Source organism: Atta cephalotes, assembly GCF_000143395.1.
Source record: "Atta cephalotes unplaced genomic scaffold scaffold00005, whole genome shotgun sequence".
NCBI classification, from domain to species: Eukaryota; Metazoa; Arthropoda; class Insecta; order Hymenoptera; family Formicidae; genus Atta; species Atta cephalotes.
The window spans coordinates 8,514,045-8,530,526 of NW_012130069.1; the positions used below are offsets into that span (position 1 = coordinate 8,514,045).

Below are 16,482 nucleotides of genomic sequence, written 5' to 3' on the forward strand. Positions count from 1 at the left end.
TATATACAATTTTAGTTGAATAAATTATGGCATAAAATACTAATTATATTTAAGATATATGTCAATAATAATGTAAAATTGTGAAATTAATATATGTTATTGATATTGTATGTAAGTTAAACAATACGTTAATTCATATTAAAATTATATTTCAAATATTAAGTACTGTCTTTACAAAACTAAACAAATATAAATATTTAATTTAATTTAATTTAATTATTTAGTCTTAGCAGCTGGCAGTTAAGCAAAATAGAACTTTGAACATTGGCCAAGATCGAGTCTAAGTTTTCTTTAATGAACACATGGACATAAATTATCGGTTATAAATTGTATTTGTGATAAATATAAAATACTTAAGAACATTTATATATATTTATATAAAAATTTATAATATTATTTAATTATCAAAATATTTTCGAGCGGAATCTAATAATATAATAAAAAATTACTCAATAATTAAAAAATATATTATTTTAAATTTACTTTTTCAAAATAACACAATTATTTTTAACAGTATTTTACAACGTAAAAATATTAATTAGTAAATCAATTACATTTTTATCAATTACAAGTTTACATAATTTGTTATTGTAAAATCGAACAACACATGTCAAAATTGATAAATAATAAATGCATGAAGAAAATATCCTTGTAAATATTTATAGCTTTGCGGAAATGGCACATAAATTATCAATAGACAATTTTCTCATTTTGTCTGATGTCTCTCCGCATATAAATCAATATTCGAGCCATAGTCTCACTTTATCTCATTCAAATTTTATATAACTTTGATTCGAAGACACACTTTAATGTCTCCGCGATCTCTTTCTTCATGTTGTGCAAAATGCACTGAAAAAAAGAAATGAAATTATAACAAGGAGATTCTGACTCACCGTATAACATACTTTATCAATCATAATTAACACTCTTGTTATCTTTTTCCTCGTGCAAGATCATCTTTCACTCGCGCGTACACCAATAAATATACGCTAACCGTTTTCGAGTTGTCACATTAAATCAGAGAATCATTGATCAATACACTAGTTGACGGTACCTTTTGACTATATAGATGATTTACGAAATCAACTGTAGCTAGAATAGTGAATTGATTTAAAGAATCAATCTGCCAGCCTTCGTTAGCGGTCGCGATAAATTTTGACATTGGAGCTCTTTCGCATTATTAACAACTTCTTAATTAAATTTTTTACCGTTCTCTCCATAAAGACTTTTAAATAAAATTGAATATTTACTTCAATCATCGAAATTAAATTAATAATGGAGACTACCGGCAATTTTTCTGCAGATTTTATTATAGTTCCGCAACGATTTTAGCATGTTTTTCCGAAATTGTTATTAAATGTATTGTTATTTTCAAATTATTAAAAAAAACTCTTATTTTAATTTTTAAAAAAAGATTTTTGATAAATATTGAAATAACAGATGTGTGCAATTTTATACCAATTCTGATGGAAAATTAATATTTTTTCTTCCATCATTTTTGTAACTATTAATTTCAAATCCATATGTTTCTTCAGTTTTCTTCTGTAATTTTGAAATCTCTTGTGACCAATAAAGATCTATCGCTTCTCAAGCACAGGCTATCCAGAAAGTTCTTAAAATTCCAAAGGTTTCCCCGAAACTTTTCCGAAGTTTAAGTACGTCACGGAATCAAGACGGGTTGCGTCGAATTACGAGGATTGTGAGAATTACGGCCCCGCTGAAGATCACGAAGAAACAGCTGGGGACCGAGAAAGGAGGCATATCACGTCGCAGGTGCGCACTTGGCGCTCGTCGGCGGCGAACTGGTTACCGCGAGTAAAACTCGGGAGACTGTAGTCGCGGTTAAGTCTCACATATTAAACATTTTGTAGCTATAGGCGCGATCGTAATCCGATGGCAGTTACCCAAGATCTAAAAAGGGCCGAATGTCAAGCTCAGTACGTGTAAATCGTGCATTCCATCGTATCCGGTCGGGTCCATCGCCAGCGAAGTCACCCTCGACAGCCGTAGCTCCCACAAGGGATGCGTTAATGTTCCACTTAATGTTCGCAACGCTCGTGTTTCATTCTTGTTTAATATTTGATAAATAACAAGGATGGAATGATATTCGCGAAAATAGACTCAAAGTTATTTAATATAAAGTTATTTAATATAAAGAAATTGTTTCTTTCTTGATTTTTTTAAATTTTTTTTTAATTAAAAGTATAAAAATATACTTTTGAGAAAAATACAAATTTATTTGATTTCAAGAAATGATGTTCAAATCAAAGAAATTTTTCTTTAACCATAAAGCAATGCACAAATTTTTTTATTCAAATAGATTTCTTTTAATCAAAGAAACCTTTTTCTAGGTGTTACAAATGTTAAATAATCGCACTTAAGAAGAAATATCGAAGTTCCATTAAACAGTTTCTACCTTCTCGAAACAGATAAGAGAAAAATTAATAGCGTTAATAAAGTCTAAAAAACGTTCAAGAAATATTTAAAAAATATTTAACGTGTAAGATTGCATTTTTCAAATGTTGTGTCTTTACAAATATGTTTTACACTCTCATGTGTCATTTGTGAGAATTAGCTCGAATCTACAATAGATTTTTAATCCTTAAGCTATAAGAAATGGACGAATCACAATCCATTATTCTCCTCGCATTCGATTGTAATTGGCCAATTTTTTATGGCTTAAGGCTTAAAATACCTATTGTAGATTCGGACTAAATGATAAGAAAAAAATAAACAAATTAAACGATTTTCATATATCAAGAAACTTTTACAGTACTTTTATTTTGTTTTAGTCAATTATATAATTATTGAGTTCATAATTTTATAAATTTCAAACTATTTTTATTATTTAAATATAATACCTCAAATGTTTTACTTCACTAACAATGCAAAGTTTTGTATACAATGTTATAACTAAAAATTTTAATTAGAAAATTACGAAATTAAAAAATCTTTTGTAATTTATGCGTTTAATGTAATCTATGATATACAACTGATTTACATGTTAACGAACGATTAAATTGTTTCGAATATTGAAAATAATCCAACTTAAAATCGAAATGTCTATTATATGTATACGTTATATGTATTGGGTTGTCCGGAAAGTTCGTCGACTAAAATTTAAATTTTAGTATACATTTATTAAATTAAAATTTTCTGCGTTTCAATTTTCCTTCAAGTTCGGCACGAACTTTCCGGACAACCCAATATATAAGAATTGAATACTCAGCAAACGAGAATGGATTAAAATGGATGAAAATTGTTTTTCTATCCGAATGCATATTTTAAATAGCGAATACTTTTTTTGGATTTAATTGGATTCAATTGGATTCAATTAGATTCAATTGGATGCAATTGAATTGAAAAACTGCATTCCTATTCAAAATTTTGAATTGAACAGTATTCACAATGCAAGAAAAAGCTAATATTATTTTTAGATTGAAAGGTATAGAGACATGGAATTCCTAAATGAATAAAAATGCATTCAGGATTGAAAAGCATTCATTTTAATTGATTTGTGAATCAATATTTCTGAAATCTGAATCCATCTTAATTCATTTCAATCCATTCTTGCTGGATAGATATTTGTAGAATTTGCGTTTGATGGCTTTTAGGCTTTTTTATTAGTTAGTATAGTTAACTTTATTCAAAGTGTCATTATCTTTTTTATGATTTTGTTTAAATTCATCTGAATTTTTTCTAATTTTATCGAACAATTTCAGACTTCAGCAAACGAGGATGGATTGAATTGGCATGGATTGAAATGAATTGAAATAAATTCAGATTTTCAGAAATATTCACGAATGTTAAAATGAATGCTTTTCAATTCTGAATGCATTTTTATTTATTTATAGGAATTGTATGAAGTATATCTCTATGCCTTTCAATCTAAAAATAATATTAGCTTTTTCTGTGTACACAAACACAATTGTGAATACTGTTCAATTCAAAATTTTGAATAGGAAATGCAGTTTTTCAATCCATTTACATCCAATTGAATCCAAAAAAAATATTCGCTATTTAAAATACGCATTCGGATAGAAAAAAATTTCAATCCATTTTAATCCATTTTCATTTGCTGGAACGCAGAAATGCAACAGTTTCCAAGCTACAGATCTAAATTTGAAAAATCAAGAAAAATGACTTGTGGCGCTATCCTACAACAGAACTCTGAATCATAATTAAGAGTAGGTGATAATTATCTTCTGAAGATAATAAAATATTTGAACAATGTGTGTCGTTTATGAGGATTATTATAACCTAACATTTCTAGGTTTAAGAAGCTTAGTAAGATTATTAAAAAAAGATTACTAAATATATCAAAGACATAGTATGCAAACATCATATAATCTCAAAGAGAGTTGAAGTAGAAAGAAGATTTTTCTCTGGTTAAAGATTTACAAGTTCTGTTTATTAATCAGTGGAAACAATAAAAAAACTTGTCATTGACATTGACCAGCATTGACGAAGCGAAGCGCAATACGAAACATTATTACCAATTTGTAAACTTCTTTTTATCATGGAGCGTGACAATTCGATATTGATGCAAAAGCAGGTGCGAGATAATTCGGAAGATTTACAGAGTGAATTTCTAGACTTGAAAAATTGGGAAAAGCAAATGAAACAAAAGGAACAAGAAATGCTGAATGAACGCAATGGACAGGTATTCACTGAAATAGAGAAATAGATAGAAAGTGATGAATAATATTGAGAAATAAATAATAATATTATGAGTTTATTGATTTAGAGAGATTTGAATATATTTTATATTTATAACACAAACTATAGAAATCAAAGCCTTAAATGCTCTAATTGGATCTTAAATGCTTGTATGATTCTTGTGTGAATTTATATTACTACATATGTAGTCTTTAGAAATGCGCGCCAAAATAATTTTACATTTATATTTGATAATAAGATATGTTATACATTTTAGCAACTTATACCACCTGTCAGAAGCAAGAATAAAAAGAAAAAATGTACAGTAAAAGAAAACAAAATGTCTAAGAATTCTAAACGAATAAAATCGTATGACTATACATCATGGGATAAGTTTGCTGTTAGTGGTATCATTTGCGTAACTTGAAATTGTGCAAGTTCTTATCTAAAGATTTGAAATTAATTTATAATAAATTGTTGCACAGGATAAAGCATGCAAGAAATTAGAAGATGAAGAACAATCCGACGAGTCATCTTCAGATGAATCCTTGTCCAAAGAAGAATTGGAGAAGAACTACAACAAAGCGATAGAATACAAGCAGCAAGGCAATAACTTTGTGAAGCAAAAAAAATGGGACAAAGCGATTGCTTCGTACAGCGAGGCAATAAAACTTTTTCCTTATGATGCTATCTTTTACGCTAATCGTGCACTTTGTTATTTAAAACAAGACAAGTAAATTTTATGTTTTATGAATATGATAAACGGATTATGTTCATTTCTATTGTTATGTAACAGTTACTTAATGTCCTTATGTCGCAGTTTGTATTCAGCAGAAGCAGACTGCTCATCTGCAATACAATTGGACGAAACTTATGTAAAAGCTTATCACAGACGAGTAACAGCCAGACTAGGATTAAAACAATTCGATGCAGCATTAGAAGATGTAAAGAAGATTACAGAGTTAGAACCTTGCAATAAAGAAACCGAAGTCTTGCTTAACCAAATTAAAAAGCAGTTTGGAGATGTATGTATTTTTTATGATTATTGAGATGTAAATTTTGATAGTTATATGTATGTATTACACACATATATATTTTTTAGTCATTTATGTCCAAAAAAAACATATGTACGACTGATGTATCTGATAATAAAAAGATAAATGAAAAAGTAATTGACACTAAGGAAGATCAAAATAAAAAGAATAGTATAAATGTAGATAATGAAACTACAAAGCCAATAACTGTAAGCCCAACAAATATAATAGAACCAAGGAAAGATCGATGCATTCCAGATTGGTTACCCGAAAAGGATAATGTTGAAATTGTAGAACCTATTGAAAAACCTCCACATCTACGTTCAAAGGTAAATTTGCACTATTACGTTTTATGATATATATTTATAGCAATATAAATTTTGATTTTAATTAGGAGCCATTGAAAAGGATACCTGTGCAGGAAGCTGATTTAAGTAAACCTTTTAAAGAGAAGATCAAAATAACATGTAATAACAATCAAGTAGAACTGAAAAGCAATGCAACATGTAAATCAGAAGAAAACTTTATTGAAAATTGCGAAGAAATGCCTCCTATCCCTACCAATTCAGTACAGTTCTTAATAAATTGGAAAAAATATACCTCGTTTGATTTTCGATACAGATATTTAAAGGTAAGTAAAAAACTTTTCATATGAAGAATACGAGTATATATTGAATTTTTTTTAGCAAATACCATCAGGTAGCCTGCCCAAAATATTTCAAGATTCAATGGAAACTGATATCTTCAGTGGTATTTTAACAACACTCAAGACAGAATTTATGAAACGGAAGGAACCTATATTTTCATATTTAAAAGATCTCAGTAATATTAAGAGATTTAGGGCATTTATTATGTTCATCAATAACTCTGAAAAACAAGGTGTGTACAATGATGCACATTTTATCTTGTATAATGAATGTAAAAATAATACTAGCTTAAAATATTTTTAGATCTGAAGCTTATGTTCTCGTATTGCAATACATCTGAAAAGATATCTGAGGAAGAAATTACAGATTTACAAGATAAATATGAAATTTAACAAAACTTGTTTAAATTCTAATAAAAAAGTTACAAATAAAAATGAGGTACTTAAATATTATAACAGATATGGATTTTGTTGACAAATGAATAAATTTTTTTTTTAATTATGTGCAAAACATTTACTCATTATATTTTATGATTAGTTTTAAGAAAAAAATTTGTTATAGAAAATTTCTAAAAATTTATCTATATTTTAATATATATATAAATAATATTTACAAGAAAAACATATAAATATTATATATTCAAATATTATAATTATATAATTGACAAATAAGGAAATTTTATACACAAAATTCTATTTATACAGAGAATTTTTTTCGGAGCTATATATATAATTTATGATAAAATAATTACGTACTTCACAATAACACTTATAAATATAAAAATATTTACATTCCAATATATAGCGATGTAATTACACTATAGGTTACCATTAAGTAATCGCCGTATTTTTTGATCATTTTTCATAATTTGCGCCTTTACTTGACGTATCTTATCTAACTGAATCTTCATATTGCTATCAATTTCTTTCAATGTCTCCTTCATAGGTTCTATCATTTCTTCCGTTTCTCTAAAAAAAAAAAAAAAAAAATAATTTCCATATTAATTTTCAGAATAAAGAATTATTTGAACTATTTATTCCGAAAATAAAAATATAAATGAAGAATCATTAAAATTGTTTATTCTCAATTTTATGTGCATATACTTTTATACGTACTTTTGTTCTTCTTCCAATTGTTCGTTTAATTGGCGATATTGATTTCTCCAATCCAATAATTCTTTTTCCATTATTTCTACGTCTTCCTAATTAAATTTAATTTCGTAAACAGATCGATAGTATAAGAATGTGTGTAAATGTATATATATTACCTGTACATAATCCAGCAATTTTCCCAAAGGATTTGTCGTTCGCGTTAATGTTTGTATAGTTCCACGTAATTTATCGATTTCTTTAGCTGCTGTTTCTCGGTCACGTTTCGAACCTGATTCCCATGCCTGAATCAAAATGCATTTATTCAATGATAATTCACTCAATGTTTTGTGATAAAATTACTGCAGTAAAAATCAAGATAAAAATCAAAAATAAAAGTAATAACACATTTTAATTCTTACGATATCGACTTTCTTCGGCAATACATCGACATTATCCGTATTGACTAATTCTCTCTGAGTTTCTAAGATTTGAGCAACAAGATGCCCATGTTCTTGCATCAGCTGATTGTCTATCTTATAATCTCCATTCTCTAAAAGATCACCACCATTTCCTTTTGCTTCCATCACTACCATATCTTCTGCATCATCGTCATCGTCATCCTTCAAGTTGGAATTCTCTACGATAACGCTGATATTTCCTAATGGTGTTCTACAATCATATTTTGAAATTACTTATAATAATTTTTCGTTTAATATAAATTAAATTAATAAAATTAAATTAAATAATCTTACTGTATTTCTTCATTGACTATTATTTCTGTTTTTGCTCTCATTCTGGGAGCTGCCGGCCTAGAACTGATGGGTCTGGCACTAGGTGGTCTTAAAGATGTTTTAGGTCTCGCAATCGGTTGTTGTGAAACGCTAAAACAAAATTGGAATTTAACATTATTATCACTTCGATATAATTTGATTTCAGCAATAAACTTATAGAACTGAACATTACATCATTTCAGTAGCTTCAGTTTGAGATCCTGCAAGTTCTGACATTGGTTGATCACTTCTTTCAATGCTTTGTTGCAACGCATTATCCTTTTCTATTCCATTTTCCTTAATCTCTTTAGTATAATTACTCGTTACTGGTTTATTTTCGTTATCAAATATCTGTAATAATATATTTCCTTTTTTTCTTGTAACCCATTCATTTGTACCAAGCATTTTTCTCTACCGGAGGCATTTTTATATTGTACCTGTTCTTCCTTCGCTAGATCATTGGCATCTGCTAAATTCATGGCATCCTGCTTCGTCTTGTTAGCGGATGAAGAAGGCCTTCTTCTTTGTGCCGAAGTAGGAATTTTATTCGGAATTGGCTGTGAATATAATAAAAGATGTATTTTAAATGTGTGAGTTATGTTAAAGCACATACTTGAGAAAAAATATTAAAAAATTATCTTTTAATTACAGAGTTCAAGCAGTTTGTGAATTTAAAATTAAAAAAAAATAGAACTTTAATTTTCTTTAACAAATATTTTAAAAGCTCTATTGTTCAAATCTATTGTGATATGCAATCTGCGGCACATGTGTAAGTTTTTTGCAGTTCATCGACTCAGCTGAAAATATATTTTCTATTTTATATAAATGAAATAAACATTATGTGACCCGAAAGATTTTACTTATTTCTAAAAGTGGCCTTTGGAAAATGATCTTTAAAAAAGGTTGCGCATCACTGATTTAAACAATGTGAATTTTTCTTTGAATTTTTACTTCAGCTGGTGGAATATCTATAGCCTCAATATTCTTTGAATTTTCTTCCTTCCAATCATTTCCCTTTTTTGTTTTGTTCTCTTCGGTTCTGTCATCTTTATCTCGTTTTGCTTCTGATACTACTTTTCCTGTGCTAGATGACCTTTTCTTTCGCTCCACCGAGATCTTATCTTTCTCCGATGATTTCCTCGTTTGCGAAGACTGTCTTGATGCAGGCTTCTTCGAAGTTTCCTCTTTAGTCGTGGATCTTGACTTTGATCCCTTTACTTTTTTTTCCAAGCTCTTTTTGTAGTGGTCAATCGCTTCCTTGCTACTGACCTAAATAAACGCACTATTAATTTACTTTAAAAATAATTTTCTACTTAAATAACAAAATGTATTACTTTCTTATCAAGAACTTTTCCAATGGTTTGCAACAGCTCATTTGTCTTTGTAGGCTCTTGACCAGAGATGATTTTACTTGCTCTGATCGTTAAATTAACACCCGAGATTAATTCTAATACACATAATATTCATGTAATATATTTAGACATCATATATACAGTGACAGAACATGATAATTCAGTAAAATTAAATACTTACTGACGATATCAATGAGTTTTGTCAAGAAAGCAAGCTTAGCTTCCTTATCCTTTATATTATCAGAATTTAGCTCTTCCTCGCTAAATAATCCTTCTAAGAAACTAGTCTCTTTAATGATCTGAAATCAATTTTCAACTATATATAATATTTTTAATGCAAGCAGAATTTATATAAATCTATATTCTGGATAAATGTAAGATGAAACAATTTTCAAAAAGAGAATTAATAATTTATTTCAGTATGTAAAATTGTGCACAAGCGATAAATTACAGCTGTTATAATATCGTGGAGGAAGCGAAACGGCGGCTTGCGAAGTAGTTTCTCGGTCAGTGGCGGCTTCTTGAAATATTTTCCGAGTAAATTCTGTGTTTTCTTTATTACCTCAGGTCGCACCTCGTCTGTCATCGTGATAATTATTTTCCTTTTCCTTCTAAATTCTGTCTAGTGAATAGTGATTGACACATGTGTACATACAACACTTACGGCGATTCAGTGTAATGTCAAACCGTTGCTAGGCAACACCGAACACATATAACACGTGACACCGCACGTGGTACCCAGTGAGAAACCCGAGAGAGGCCATGCTGGCCTTTTTTCTGTTAACATCGAATTACACCACCGCCAGTACATCCATTTTCAGTTTGGGAACTACGTGAGTACGTATATTCTCTGACACTGTCGATAAATTTTGATCATATCGTCGAAAGTTGATGTGATTCGTTTCTGTATTCTCTCGGGTACTCATATCACATGTTGACCACGCGGTCGTGCGCTGATTGCATTTAGGTATTTTTACAATACGTACAGGGATTTTAGTGCCTAGGGAGAGTATTGCTACTACTGATTTATTACATCTATGATCCATTTGCGACATTGTGCAATGTTTTCATAGAAGTGAAGGGAGAGAATTGAATGCGCAAGAAGGTTATCTTAAGAAGATGAGTGTCTTGAATTTGCTGCCTGCTTTATCGCGGTAATTACGACATAAGTAATAATGTTAATTTAAATTCAGTGTTGAAATAAATTATTATTTAAATAATAATTTAATTGGGTTTTGATAAAAGAATTGTGCATTGTCAATGTGACTAAATTGTATATTATCTTTAGCATTGTTCGTTTTGTTCTCTCGGGAGTTTCTTGGGATTATAATGATAAATATCAGACATCATATGATGGATGTCGTATGTAATGCGAATTTTACATTTCAAGTACACTGGGTTCGTTCGGAACGATCTCGAGCAATTCCCGAAAGATAAACGAACAATGCTTTTGTAAGTTCGATAGGAAGATTCTCACGAAAATTGATCTGCCGTTTTCCTTTCAGACTATCAGTGCGCACTATACCTGGCATACGAAACATCTCAGCATGTACCGATCCACTGTACTTCAGAGTCAGCAGTGTACTTTTGTAAGTTCATTCATCATTCATCATTGTAAATTTCTTGCAGCATTTGATGTACATATTATAGCACAATTACAAGCATGTTGTAATTCTCTTTTATTTATTCTATAGAGGAGAACCGTTGAAGAAAAAAAAGAAATTAGATCCTGCGATTATCAGGGCAAGAGAAGAAAGAAGACGAAGAAAGTTAGAAAAACAAATTCGTAGATTGCAAAAGCTATCTAAGCAACTAAAATCAATCAGCGAGTTGGAAGTGCCATCAAAATTAATAGAGGAAAGGGAGTAAGTTTTTTATGCAAACAAATTATACGCAGGACAAGTATAATAATTAATTTTATAATGTTCTTATGCCTGCGATTTACTAATTGGAAACTGATTTCAGGCAAAGACTGAGAAAACTTCCACCGATATCAGAAGAGGAAATGGAGTCTAGAATTTTATTGAAAAAGGATTGGAATAGATACAAATCTCAACAGCATTTAGTTAACATTCAGGCAATAGATTCTATCTTTTATTCGCAGCAAAAGGCACTCGATGAGCTAAGGGCAGAATCAGAAGATTTGTATCAAGAAGCAATACAAGTAATTATTTAATTTACTCAAGAAATTAAACTGAGCATGATTATTTTTATTTTATATATAATTGTAAGCAATTTTGCATAAGAATTCTATTACATAGTTTAAATTCATTCATTTGTGTATGTTTTAGCTGGATTTAGGACTTTTACCATATACAGCGAAAGGACCATTAAAAACACCTCCAATAGAAAATTACAATAGTCCCGATGGAGAATATACAAACACCACTCGGAAATTTGATGGAGAAGAATGAGTATTTGATGTTAAATAAAGGGGATTTTTATATTAAAGAATAGAATTAAAAGTCAAGAATATAAATAAAACATGTATTTCAAGCTCGAAATCTCGTACATTTAATAGTGTTACATGAATCTAATAGAATATAGGAAGCGATAGAAGCAAATAAATATTTTAATATATGGAGAAAAAAATATTTTCTTTTTTTTCAAGAAGAAAATTTACTGTTTAAGTAAGCGACAAATTATTCTTAAAAAGCATATATCATTGGATATTGTGAGCTTCAATGGAATATAAGAACTTATTTTATCTGCCATAACTCCCGAGAAAATGAAGCTTTGTTAGAGACTAGAGTTTATTTTGAATATGAAAATTAAAACTTATTCTATAGAGAAATCTTTTAATACTATTTGATTTCTTAATTGCATTATCATACGGCTCTTAAAGCTTACTTCATTACAATTTCTAAAAAACAAATTGTAGCGTACAAAACTGCACTATTTTAAATTCTATTTATTCTATCGACAATTTGTTGCAAAACAATTTTCCATATTTAAGATTGTAATAAGCTGTTTAGATACATAAAAATTAAAATGGAGTTTTATACAATTCGTGCAAAACGCAACGGAAAGAGTGTTTTACAAATATATGTATAAACAACGCAATTTACAGTTTTCCTCGATGGGCATTATATTAATGATATAACGAAAAATAGATACCTTGGTGTAAAAAAAATTCTCATAATATTTCACAATATTTTTAAGAATTTGTCACATTTTTTTTAATTTATGATTTCTGAAAATATATCTTAAACTTAAAATTTTATAAGTTTACTCCAAAAATTACAGAATGAGAAATCCTAATATCATAATATAGATTTCAAAATACAAATATAATATTTCAGATATTCACAAACATCAGAATATAGATTTCAATAAATTCACATATATGAGAAAATTCTAGAAAAGATTTAGACTTTCTCAATATTTTTGAAAAATGTTCCACTTCATATATAAAAAAATTTAAGAAATTTTTTAAAAATATAAAATTATACAGAAATTTTAAATAATTCTAATATTTACATAATAATTCTAAAAAATTATATGAAAAATTATAAGAAATATTTTTCATCAGGACAATAATATAAAATAAGCGTATTTCCATTCGCTAGTTACATTAAAGTTATGAATGACGTATGTTGGTCACAAATTGACTGACGTGACAGTAAAGTTATTGTATATCTCCGATATAATCCTAACAATAAGCTACATTGCTGCTGATCTATATCACAGTAATATATATCTAAAGGAACATGTATTCCATGCGTTGCGAATATTGTCGATGTTCCATAAATTTTCGCAAATACTTTCTCTTTTTGTTGATTCTTTTCGAATAATATAAGAATTTCATTTTGGATCTTTTTTTTAAAGCTCTTTTTTTTAATCTTTTATAAACGAAAAGAACACCGTAAATCCTTCCAACGCCATTGACGTCGTAAATTCAAATATATAAAAGACGCTGTAAATCTTCCATATACGAAATGTCATCTACATATCTCTCTTCTCTTCGTCTTCTTCAATGGCGCATTTTGAGAATCTCGTAAATCTTTCTGGAGGCAATCAAAATATATTCCCCGATGTCGTTTATTTAGTCGAACTTGAGTTCGCGCTTGCACATAGGACATTTGTCGCTGGTCTTCAGGCATTGTCGCAGGCAATCCGCGTGGAAGAGATGATGGCAGGGTGTCACCCTGGCTTTCGTCATACCGCACAGACACACCGCACACACGTCATCAAACCTTTCGATCTCCTCAAGGGTCGCCTTCCTGTAGCGATTTAACACTTCGCGTTCTCGTCGCAGTACTGCGCCTGAATTCTCCGTTAGTTCCTTCCATCGCAAATACACATTCAAATACGTAGCAACCATTAGGAACCTCCAAGAGGCCGATAACAATAACAGAATGCTGAAGATCGCCGACATGGCGATCGTAAAGCAGCGGAGTATCACCGGCGCGTACAGATTTTCGATGTTCTCCAATGCTTCTAACTGTAAGAAACCCAGGATCGTTGGAAACATCTCGACGAAGACCTTCTCCGTCGCCGAATAATAAATCCACGTAATCACCGTATAGATCAACGAAGGTCTGCAATGATAAGACGAAATTAAAGGGAAGGAAAAGAAATATAGAATAGAATGGATTACATTTGTCACAAATCAAAATTGTTAATTTTTTTAGAAAATAGAATATTAATAAAGAAATTACTATCTCATGAATCCATAATGAATGTAAAATGTTAAATAAAATTTAATAATAAACTGAATATTAACCCTTCTATAATCAATGTGTAAGTATACGAGTCGAATTAAAAATAATAAAAATTTGCATATTTTTATTTTCCTACAGCAAAATTCGTACATTTTTGTGCTAAGAGTTTGTTATAACGTCTCAAATTCTCTCTTCCTTTGAACAACATTAAGAACAAGTTTGCACAGATTTTAGCTTCTATTTTGTAATTTTTAAAAAGACAATAATATTATTACGATTTTATACATGATAAAAAATTGCGTAATAATTAATAATACAACAACGCTTACGTTAAGAATTATAGTGATTTCATTTTCACTTTTATATTTTCTGTAGGAATTTTATGAAAAAATGCATGGATTGAGAAAGATCAATTGTATGTATGACAAGCAAAGGAACAATTCTAATAGACATTCTTAATTATTATACATATTATAGACCAAGAGGATTGGTTCCTCTTCAATCAAGTTCCTCACTTGTAATGATCGAGGCCTTGTTCCAGTCCGAATACGAGAAGCATGAAGGTCAATGTGACGACGAATGTTACCGCCTTAGTCCACTCGAGCACGATCTTGGTGGCCGACATCGCGAGATGTTTGATCTTAGATCGCTCAGTCAAGGTGACATATGGTGACCAATCCTCCTTTTGGATTAGCTCCTTGATGTAGCTCACACAGTAGGCTATCACGTTGTAAAACATAAGCGTATACAAGCAGGTCAGCCTCTGCTGTGGCAGCAACACCTTATCCGCCAAGATCAGGAAGATTATCTGGTTTGCCATGACGGAAAGATTGCGCATCTTCAGGAAGAGATTCTCCGCGCGGTCCACCGGTGCATATAATCGTCTCAGGAAGCGATTTAGAGGATGCCATGCTCTCTTGGCTCCACCTTTGAACATTGTGTTATAATCAATAAAATGAAGGATTTAATTTTACTTCAAAATAGTATATTATAGGATTTAATTTTACCTTAATATAAAATAAGGAATTTATTTTTATCCTCATACAAATGAAGGATTTAATTTTGCTTCAATATAGAATCTAGATAGCAAACAAACGTGATTTATTGTTATTTTGATGTCAAAACGATGATAAATGTTAGCCTGCTATTAAGAATAAGGGATTTTGTTTCCCGCATTTATTAATGTTGTTACGCTTTTAAAAAAATTAATGAAAAAGATTGATGTTTACTCCAAGTTTTTCATATCGCGCCTTAGAGATATCCAGAATGGCGTTTATAATTCGAAAATATTCAGCAGAATTTTGAATATTCGCGTTTGAAGGAGCGATTAATAACTTTAATTTATACTTTGAGATTACATTGAAGAAAGTTTCTTAATTTATACCTTCAAATTATAACTTAAGAAGCGCGGATTCTCGAAAGGTAATTTTTTACTGTTAGCTTAAGATGCGGTATCTCGTGTATCACACTGGCATGATGAAGTAACTAACGCAGATTGATTACTTCAATTTTCATATTGGCCTTATTCTCCTCTATACAAAAACATCTATACGTGGCTATTTACGTTCGTCACCGGGCAAAAATCACAGATGATCGAGGCAAACGTGAAGACCGAATCGTTCAACTAATAATAATTACATTTTGAGGATACAAATCGGCCACTTGACGAAGGCGATTCGCAAAAGTTACAACCTACCTCGTCGCCCGACTCTCGAATGATCGGACAAAAACCATTTAAAATTATTCCTCGTAATTATCGGAGAAAATTATTTTAACGGCCGTTTACGTTGGCGAGGATGCGGAGGCGAGCAAAAAAGAAACGCACAGACACGCGACATCTCGTTATTATTACGCACAAGAACATTGATATGCATTCACCACGGAGATAGATTTCTCTTCCTCCTCCTCCTTTTCTTCTGTCTCGCTTTTTCTCATGTCTTTCGCTTCCCGAAGAAGAAAGAGAATAAAAAGAGAGATAGGAACGCGTCATCATGAGTGATTTTCCGGAGGTGAACCTGATCAACGAACGGCAGCGACCCACCCTCTGTTGAGGGTTTTATCGGAGGATGACAAGTTGCTGAATAACATGACAGGGCGTGCTTTACGTTAATAATCATGAACTTGTTGCCAGCTGATGAGCGTGAGCGCGTGCAAGAGAGAAAAAAAGAAAAAAGAGAGGTAGAGAAAGAGATAGAGATAGATAGAAAGAAAGGGAGAGGGGAGAGAGAGAGAGAGAGAGAGAGAGAGAGAGAGAGAGAGAGAGAG

At 30.5% G+C, this 16,482-nt stretch overlaps 4 protein-coding genes across 4 annotated transcripts in view; 2 read left to right on the plus strand and 2 right to left on the minus strand.

The window, feature by feature from the left end:
- The first annotated feature begins 4,519 nt into the window (after window positions 1-4,519).
- Window positions 4,520-6,732, plus strand: LOC105626460 (RNA polymerase II-associated protein 3). The gene is given in 8 exon segments (XM_012207762.1): window positions 4,520-4,663; window positions 4,937-5,059; window positions 5,145-5,392; window positions 5,480-5,684; window positions 5,726-6,022; window positions 6,088-6,324; window positions 6,380-6,572; window positions 6,644-6,732. Coding segments are annotated over 8 exon segments (1,536 nt in total).
- Window positions 6,733-7,157: 425 nt separating this feature from the next.
- LOC105626461 (TRAF3-interacting protein 1) lies at window positions 7,158-10,139 on the minus strand. Its single transcript, XM_012207763.1, has 11 exons — window positions 10,005-10,139; window positions 9,735-9,852; window positions 9,536-9,648; window positions 9,153-9,470; window positions 8,639-8,758; window positions 8,395-8,552; window positions 8,184-8,312; window positions 7,851-8,100; window positions 7,608-7,733; window positions 7,456-7,541; window positions 7,158-7,308 (listed from the first exon to the last, which is right to left on the minus strand). The coding sequence occupies exons 1-11, from the start codon at window positions 10,137-10,139 to the stop codon at window positions 7,158-7,160; spliced, it is 1,704 nt and encodes a 567-aa protein (XP_012063153.1).
- Window positions 10,140-10,604: 465 nt separating this feature from the next.
- Window positions 10,605-12,057, plus strand: LOC105626462 (39S ribosomal protein L40, mitochondrial). The gene is made up of 5 exons (XM_012207764.1): window positions 10,605-10,707; window positions 11,059-11,142; window positions 11,248-11,418; window positions 11,519-11,717; window positions 11,845-12,057. The coding sequence occupies exons 1-5, from the start codon at window positions 10,673-10,675 to the stop codon at window positions 11,965-11,967; spliced, it is 612 nt and encodes a 203-aa protein (XP_012063154.1). The 5' UTR covers window positions 10,605-10,672; the 3' UTR covers window positions 11,968-12,057.
- A 1,541-nt stretch (window positions 12,058-13,598) lies between these two features.
- Window positions 13,599-16,482, minus strand: part of LOC105626463 (ERAD-associated E3 ubiquitin-protein ligase HRD1B-like) — a 6,294-nt gene continuing 3,410 nt past the window's right edge. Inside the window, exons 2-4 of the mRNA XM_012207765.1 lie at window positions 16,259-16,261; window positions 14,733-15,144; window positions 13,599-14,094 (exon numbers count right to left, since the gene is read on the minus strand). Of these exons, the coding sequence (XP_012063155.1) occupies window positions 13,599-14,094; window positions 14,733-15,144; window positions 16,259-16,261 (911 nt within the window). The remainder of the gene's footprint in view (window positions 14,095-14,732; window positions 15,145-16,258; window positions 16,262-16,482) is intronic.